Source organism: Procambarus clarkii, chromosome 27 (assembly GCF_040958095.1).
Source record: "Procambarus clarkii isolate CNS0578487 chromosome 27, FALCON_Pclarkii_2.0, whole genome shotgun sequence".
Taxonomy (NCBI): domain Eukaryota; kingdom Metazoa; phylum Arthropoda; class Malacostraca; order Decapoda; family Cambaridae; genus Procambarus; species Procambarus clarkii.
In genome coordinates, this window is record NC_091176.1 from 14,795,261 (window position 1) to 14,803,406 (window position 8,146).

General features: G+C 43.9%; 1 protein-coding gene across 1 annotated transcript; it reads left to right on the top strand.

The window, feature by feature from the left end:
• The first annotated feature begins 550 nt into the window (after positions 1 to 550).
• Positions 551 to 6,499, top strand: LOC123762788 (treponemal membrane protein B-like). Its single transcript, XM_069332092.1, has 2 exons — positions 551 to 625; positions 6,086 to 6,499. Exons 1-2 carry the CDS (start codon positions 551 to 553, stop codon positions 6,497 to 6,499), a joined length of 489 nt encoding a protein of 162 aa, XP_069188193.1.
• The last annotated feature ends 1,647 nt before the right edge of the window (positions 6,500 to 8,146 follow it).

Here is an 8,146-nt window from a genome sequence, read left to right on the forward strand (position 1 = left end):
ACCGGGTAGAGTGTCTCGTCTATCTTATCGCACAGTTAAAACTGAGTATTAAATTAGACTCGACCACTTTTCGCCCAACTCATTCCACTTCTTTACGACTTAACAGTGAAGTTGTTCTGACACTTGCGACTCTTGTATCTCCTTTACATTTATGGTCTCTGTTTCTCCCTGCCACTTGGACTGGATGGAAGAGCAGCGACCTGGCTTGTTGCGTGGTCGGCGTTCAATTCCCGATGGTCCAAGGGGTTGGGTAGAATTACGTCACGCAATCGTCAAATTAACCTCATTGTTCTCAGGTTTCCTCCAAGTGTTATATATATAATCATTCTAGCTTGGTGTTTGCTCCTCATACTTACCTTCTGGATCTGCTGTTCCTAGTACTGAATATTGCTCTTACTTCTAATTTATCAATTTGCTTTGTAATCTTTCATGTCGTTATCGTGTCTCCTCTCGTATTTAATTCCACTAAGCTCAAGAGAACGAGTCTTGTTGCATAATTTTATGCAAATTTTTATGCTGGGGATTGGGTAGTGAAGCTGCGTACTCAAGGATGCGTTTAACATCTGAAGAAAATAAAAATTGGATGGAAGCTTTATCCGAGTTCTTGAAGGCATTACGAGCGTTGGTAATTGGTTCGAAACCAATATAACCGGAGTTCGATTCCCAGGCAGGGTGATGAGTTAGGACACCCTTACCTATGGCCTCTGTTCACTCAACAGTAAATAGAAACCTGTGAAATTTAGTCGACTGTTCTGTGTTGCACCTTGAAGATCAATAGTTGACTTAGGCTTTGATAATGAGAACTCCATCTCTGTGAAGATTATTATTGTTGTTGTTGTTAAAGATTCACTACCTGGAACAAAAAGTTCCAAGTAGCACGGGCTTTGGTGAGCCCGTGAAGGGCTGGCATTCCTCCAAGGAGGGAAGAAATAGCCTAAGCTACTTTTTCCCTTTGAGATGTATTTTATTCTCTCAGTACCTGAACTGGTATTCCTTCTACCACGGAAGGTCTTTAGAATTTTAGATTTTGATTGCTACTTTGAAGGCATTAAGGGATTAGTATAAATATTTGTATTGCCAAACTCTAGACCATAAGTGCTTAAATCTAAGATAAGTGTCAAAGATGTTTCTGCAGAAGGTCACTGCAGTTGAAGTTCCAGCTTAAGATCCTGGAGGTTAAACTTCAAGGTCAAGATCATAAGGTTTATAGATAAAAGACTTTCACAAAGGGCAGGGGGACGTCTAAGCTGAACTTAAAGATGATGAATGCCAAAGTTCAGTCTACTGCCTTCAAGAAAGAGATTATAGCCAAGGCTGTACCTGAAAAATTATTACTCCAGAGAATACAGAAAACTTTGGGACAAGTTTTTAAAACGTGAAAACATTCTCGTTTTCAAGTTAATCCATTAACATATCCAGTAAAACTAGTTTTACTGAAGCTCCCTAAAACTCACAGACTCGGCACACAGTATTCAAATGCACGCACACTCCATATACAGTGCATGCAGCGTGTGGAGTGTGGAGCTCACACACACGCTCACACACACACACACACACACACACACACACACACACACACACACACACACACACACACGCACACACACACACACACAAGATATATATACAGTAAGTACAGTATATACAAGAAGGGTGACAGGCAAGAGGCACTGAACTACAGGCCGGTTTCCCTAACTTGTATACCATGAAAGGCGAAGATCGTGAGGAAAAGGCTCGTAGAGCATCAGGAGGGAAATAACTTTGTAACGCACCACCAACATGGGTTCAGGGATGGTAAATCGTGCCTCACAGGTTTAATAGAATTCTATGACCAGGCAACGAAAATTAGGCAGGAAAGAGAAGGGTGGGCCGACTGCATTTTCCTGGACTGCCAAAAAGCCTTTAACACAGTACCCCATAAAAGGCTGTTAAAAAAGTTGGAGCAACAGGCAGGAGTAAAAGAGAAGGTGCCCCAGTGGATAAGGGAGTATCTAAGCAACAGGAAACAGTGAGTAACTGTGAAGCGGGGGGGGGGGATACATCAGAGTGGCGAGATGTCACCAGCGGAGTCCCACAGGGCTCAGTACTTGGACCCATCCTGTTTCTAATATATGTAAACGATCTTCCAGAGGGTATAGACTCATTCCTCTCAATGTTTGCTGATGATGCAAAAATTATGAGAAGAATCAAGACGGATGAAGATAGACAGAGACTACAGGATGATCTAGACAAACTGGAGGAATGGTCTTGAAAATGGCTGCTAAAGTTCAACTCAGGAAAGTGTAAGGTAATGAAATTAGGCGAAGAGAGCAGGAGGCTGAACACAAGGTATCATCTGGGATGTGAAATCCTGCAAGAGTCATATAGAAAGATCTGGGGGTTGATACCACACCGAACCTGTCCCCAGAGGCCCACATCAAAAGAATATCATCAGCGGCATATGCTAGACTGGCCAACATAAGAACTGCCTTTAGAAACTTGTGTGAGGAATCGTTCAGGACCCTGTATACCACTTATGTAAGACCAATCCTGGAATATGCTGCTCCAGCCTGGAGTCCATACCTAGTTAAACACAAGACAAAGTTAGAGAAGATTCAGCGGTATTCCACCAGGCTCGTCCCGGAACTGAGAAGAATGAGCTACGAGGAAAGGCTAAAGGCGCTGAACCTCACATCCCTGGAAAACAGAAGAGTAAGGGAAGACATGATAACCACCTACAAAATTCTCAGGGGAATTGACAGGGTGGACAAAGACAAACTCTTCAGCACGGCTGGGACACGAACAAGGGTACACAGGTGGAAACTTAGTACCCAGATGAGCCACAGAGACGTTAGAAAGAATTTTTTCAGTGTCAAAGTAGTTAATAAAAGAATGCATTAGGCAGTGATGTGGTGGAGGCTGACTCCATACACAGTTTCAAATGTAGATATGATAGAGCCCAATAGGCTCAGGAACCTGTACACCAGTTGATTGACAGTTGAAAGGCGGGACCAAAGATCCAAAGCTCAACCCCCGCAAGCACAATTAGGTGTGTACAATTAGGTGTGTACAATTAGGTGAGTACACACACACACGCACATGTGCGCCTACCACAACTACCAAAACATTACTTTTACGAGAACAACCAAACTAGACTCTTCCAAGACACACATTATCATGCACACGATATTGGAACTACTTTGGCACCTTGAAACCTGTGAGAAATAACCCTTAGATACAATATGGCGCGAACGCACAAAAACTTGCATCGATTCTTGATCGTTAATATCCTCCAAGGGAAGTATGCTTCCCTTCACATCCATATTTACAGCGACATCAGAGATTAAGAATTAGTTGTGTGAGAGAGAGAGAGATTGAACCTGAATCTGACCATCGAGTAGTAGAGCAATTACGATTGGAGCCGAGATCTTGCGGGCGCCAGATGAGAGAACGCGGGGGTCCGACACTTGGGCTAATGACTTGGGCGACGCAAATCATCGTCGGGGAGTCATTACATCAGTGTCCAGGTAGGTCATGGGGTCATACCCACACGGGTCATACTTAAGACTGTTAACAGGGACTTTGGTTGAATAATCCAATCTAACCTAACGTACCCTAGCATAACGTAATCTAACTAAGCGCAAGTTAATCTTTCCAGCATAATCTAATCCAACCTAGTTTAACCTAACCTAATCAAGCTTAAAGATATATATATATATATATATATATATATATATATATATATATATATATATATATATATATATATATGTCGTACCTAGTAGCCAGAACTCACTTCTCAGCCTACTATGCAAGGCCCGATTTGCCTAATAAGCCAAGTTTTCATGAATTAATGTTTTTTCGTCTGCCTAACCTACCTAACCTAACCTAGCTTTTTTTGGCTACCTAACCTAACCTTACCTATATATATAGGTTAGGTTAGGTTAGGTAGGGTTGGTTAGGTTCGGTCATATATCTACGTTAATTTTAACTCCAATAAAAAAAAATTGACCTCATACATAGTGAAAAGGGTTGCTTTATCATTTCATAAGAAAAAAATTATAGTAAATATATTAATTCAGGAAAACTTGGCTTATTAGGCAAATCGGGCCTTGAATAGTAGGCTGAGAAGTAAGTTCTGGCTACTAGGTACGACATATATATATATATATATATATATATATATATATATATATATATATATATATATATATATATATATATATATGCAATTTTGACCCGTTAAAACACGTGCTGGGTGATTGACACCTGCGTACGAATGGGCGAATTGCTTCTGCAACTGGCAGACACGGCTATTATTGGCAGCACGGCTATTGCAACTGTAGAACAAGGCACCTAAGGTAATAACGGCGATTGTAGGTATGCGCAGCTACGCATGTGATACCAGCAGTGTGTGTCTGTGAATGTGCACATCTGTGCGATTCCGAACAGTGTGTGTGTGTGTGTGTGTGTGTGTGTGTGTGTGTGTGTGTGTGTGTGTGTGTGTGTGTGTGTGTGTGTGTGTGTGTGTTTACGCGAGTCTGTGCGTGCACCACCGCACGCGCGAGTGCTTTACCCTCTACTATCTCAAAATACATTATCACCACTGGGGAACCCCCCCCCCCCCCTCAACACACTCAAACACAACGTTTAACAATTGAAGGCGAGCTCTCGGGGGCAACCCAGTCTCGCAATGCGCCACTCCGTTAAAAATGCAACCGTTTTGCGTAAGCAGAAACGTACGAACCCAAGCAACCCACCTAACGTATCGAGTAAAAAAAAAAATGTTCGTATTACGGTGTTTATATCTGTTGACGAGTACGTCTGAACGACGCGACGTATTAGGCAAGAGGACGGATTGACTGTTCCCTCTGGCCGAGTTGAGGGCTCCCATGGTACACCTCCCGTGGTACAGCTGCCATGGTACACCTCCCGTGGTACACCTCCCGTGGTACACCTCCCGTGGTACACCTCCCGTGGTACACCTCCCGTGGTACACCTTCCGTGGTACACCTCCCACACCGTATCTCTCAGGTGTGTTGTTATTCTATTTGCAGATTACGGCCCCTGACCTTCAACTATTTTCAGTGTATTTGTTTGTGACTATATACGAGCATAAATTATATTATATATATATATTATATATATTATATATATATATATATATATATATATATATATATATATATATATATATATATATATATATATAATGTCGTCCCTAGTAGCCAGAATGCACTTCTCAGCCTACTATGCAAGCCCCGATTTGCCTAATAAGCCAAGTTTTCCTGAATTAATATATTTTCTTTAATTTTTTTCTTATGAAATGATAAAGCTACCCATTTCATTACGTATGAGGTAATTTTTTTTTATTGGCGTTAAAATTAACTTAGATATACGACTGAACCTAACCAACCCTACCTAACCTATCTTTATAGGTTAGGTTAGGTTAGGTAGCCGAAAAAGTTAGGTTAGGTTAGGTAGGTTAGGTAGTCGAAAAACAATTCATGAAAACTTGGCTTATTAGGCAAATCAGGCCTAGTATAGTAGGCTGAGAAATGCGTTCTGGCTACTAGGTACGACACATATATATATATATATATATATATATATATATATATATATATATATATATATATATATATATATATATATATACCCCCCCCCCCCCCAAGGAGGAACTACTGACCCTCACCAGGATGCCACCCCTCAAGAAGCTGACATGTTTCTTGTGGGGTTCATCGTGTTCTTCTTAAGAACATCTCGCCATCTCCCAGCTGGAAACTTACAGTCATCTTAAACATCTCGCATATAGGATCGGAAAACGTACAGGCGGGTTCGTTTTCGACTCACACTCGGGAATTCCGGGTTCGAGTCCCAAACGGAACAGAAAGGGTCGAGGGCGTTTCCTCATCACCTGATGCACTCCTGTTCACCTAGCAGTAAATAGGTATTCTTGGTACCTATTTACAGTAGTTGGAAGCTGTGTGGTTGCTTCACAGGTCCTTCTGTAGGCGCCGCTATTGTTTAATATGTATTTTTGTTGTCTTTGTTGCCGAGTTGGGAGTGTTTTCCTCAGATAATAAAATGTTATTTTCCTCCTCAGCGTTGGGCAGCATTTTATTTCCTCATTGATGAACAGCAGACGTGGACGACAAGAGCGCGGACGACAAAGAGCGCGGACGACAAGAGCGCGGACGACAAGAGCGCGGACGACAAGAGCGCGGACGACAAGAGCGCGGACGACAAAGAGCGCGGACGACAAGAGCGCGGACGACAAAGGGCGCGGACGACAAAGAGCGCGGACGACAAAGAGCGCGGACGACAAAGGGCGCGGACGACAAAGAGCGCGGACGACAAAGAGCGCGGACGACAAAGAGCGCGGACGACAAAGGGCACGGACGACAAAGGGCACGGACGGCAAAGGGCACGGACGACAAAGGGCACGGACGACAAAGGGCACGGACGACAAAGGGCACGGACGACAAAGGGCACGGACGACAAAGGGCACATAATATAGAAATATTAGACACAAGCACAAGCCAGCTTTACTAAACTTATTATCTGTACGAAACAGACCATCCGCCGCCCTACTTTATCTGTTGCTTCGTTACTGCCCACCGTGAGACCCCTTCACTCTCTGTCACACGTGTCAAACGTCTTCATGAAACACCTGCATGTATCACTTGCATGTATCATGAAACACCTGCATGTATCAACCAAATAACACAACCTCCCAACAAGGTTAGTTGTACGCTCTAACACAGCAATAACACGGTGGGGTAGGCTGTGTAAACAACACTGGCATTCTCAACTACATCCCATACGTTCGTGAATGTGTTATTGATAGAGGTGAGGTAATTGAGAGATAGGGAGAGACGATCTATCTGATCTTTAAGTGTGTCTCATCATTGTAAAGTTTTTCATTTTCTTTTCTCCAAAAGTGCTTAGAGAAAAGATACCTTCCAAGTGCTATGTAGTCGTAATGGCTAAGAACTTTTTCCTTGATAATTTCCCAACTCTTTTCGCCAAAAACCAGTAAATAACCCAAACCACACACACACACACACACACACACACACACACACACACACACACACACACACATGATTAGAAATGAAAGTGGTGACTTTTGGGCCCATCCCGGATCCTCCTGAGTTCGTCATTAGTATTGAGGACGGATCGAAACGTCGTAAGTGGTGTATCATACTGATGTCATTTGTCTTCAGTCGCAATGTGTGACCTTCGCTGCATAAACCACTAAGCTACTTTTTTCTACACAGATGTGTAAGTAAACAGACGACCTCTGACGCCTGTTAACGGGCTGAGAGCTTTCCGTTTCCATAGTTCATCGTAAGCCTTACCCGCTAGTTTCCCTGGAACACGACTCGCCAATCGACTAACAAACATGTATCCAATTACAGCCGGGTAAACAGAAGCGAACAGTTAAGGATTTTCGTCCAGCCAATCCTCCCCGGGCCAGGACTCGAACCCAGACCAAATCGCTTGAGAAGTGCTGGGCGAGTGGTGTTACCACTGCACCATCAGAGGGACCTCATAATTAACGGCTCGGCAGGCTGAGGAGAGGTGAAGGAGGAGCGACCCCTTGCTACACCTCTAGGATGTGTCGTCGAGAAGTGGTTTATCAACATGTTCTTTCATCTAATTGCTACGGACCCGAGTCTAGCGTCCGAGCACGGAGCAGTGACGACAACGCCATCTGTGAGTCTGCTCCCGAAACCCTTTCCAAATGGACAGCGCCATCTAGTGAGGACGGAATATACCGGCCACAGGTGCTGGATTCCCGTCTTAATCAGCTCGTAACATAGCTGCTGCTGACCTCTGGTGAGGTGGCGCTTAGACAGCAACGCCATCTATGGAGTGGATAGGTGGATGTTTGTGTCTAAGCCTGTAAGTGAGGTGCCCTAGAGTGTCCCCAACACTAATGACGTGTCTGATTACAGAGTCGACCTGGGACTGCTGTATTCGACGATGGGGCAGTCTACCCAAGGCAGCCATAGTCTCTCCACGAGTTTGCTCTGAGGAAGCTGTGAGTCGCCCCCGGACGGGCACTGTTGAGTGTGTTAGCCTGCCTGTGACGTGGCAGTACCAGGATTCGTCTTATCTGGGGGCTGGCTGGTGGAAGAGACTAGCCACTGTGGTGAGG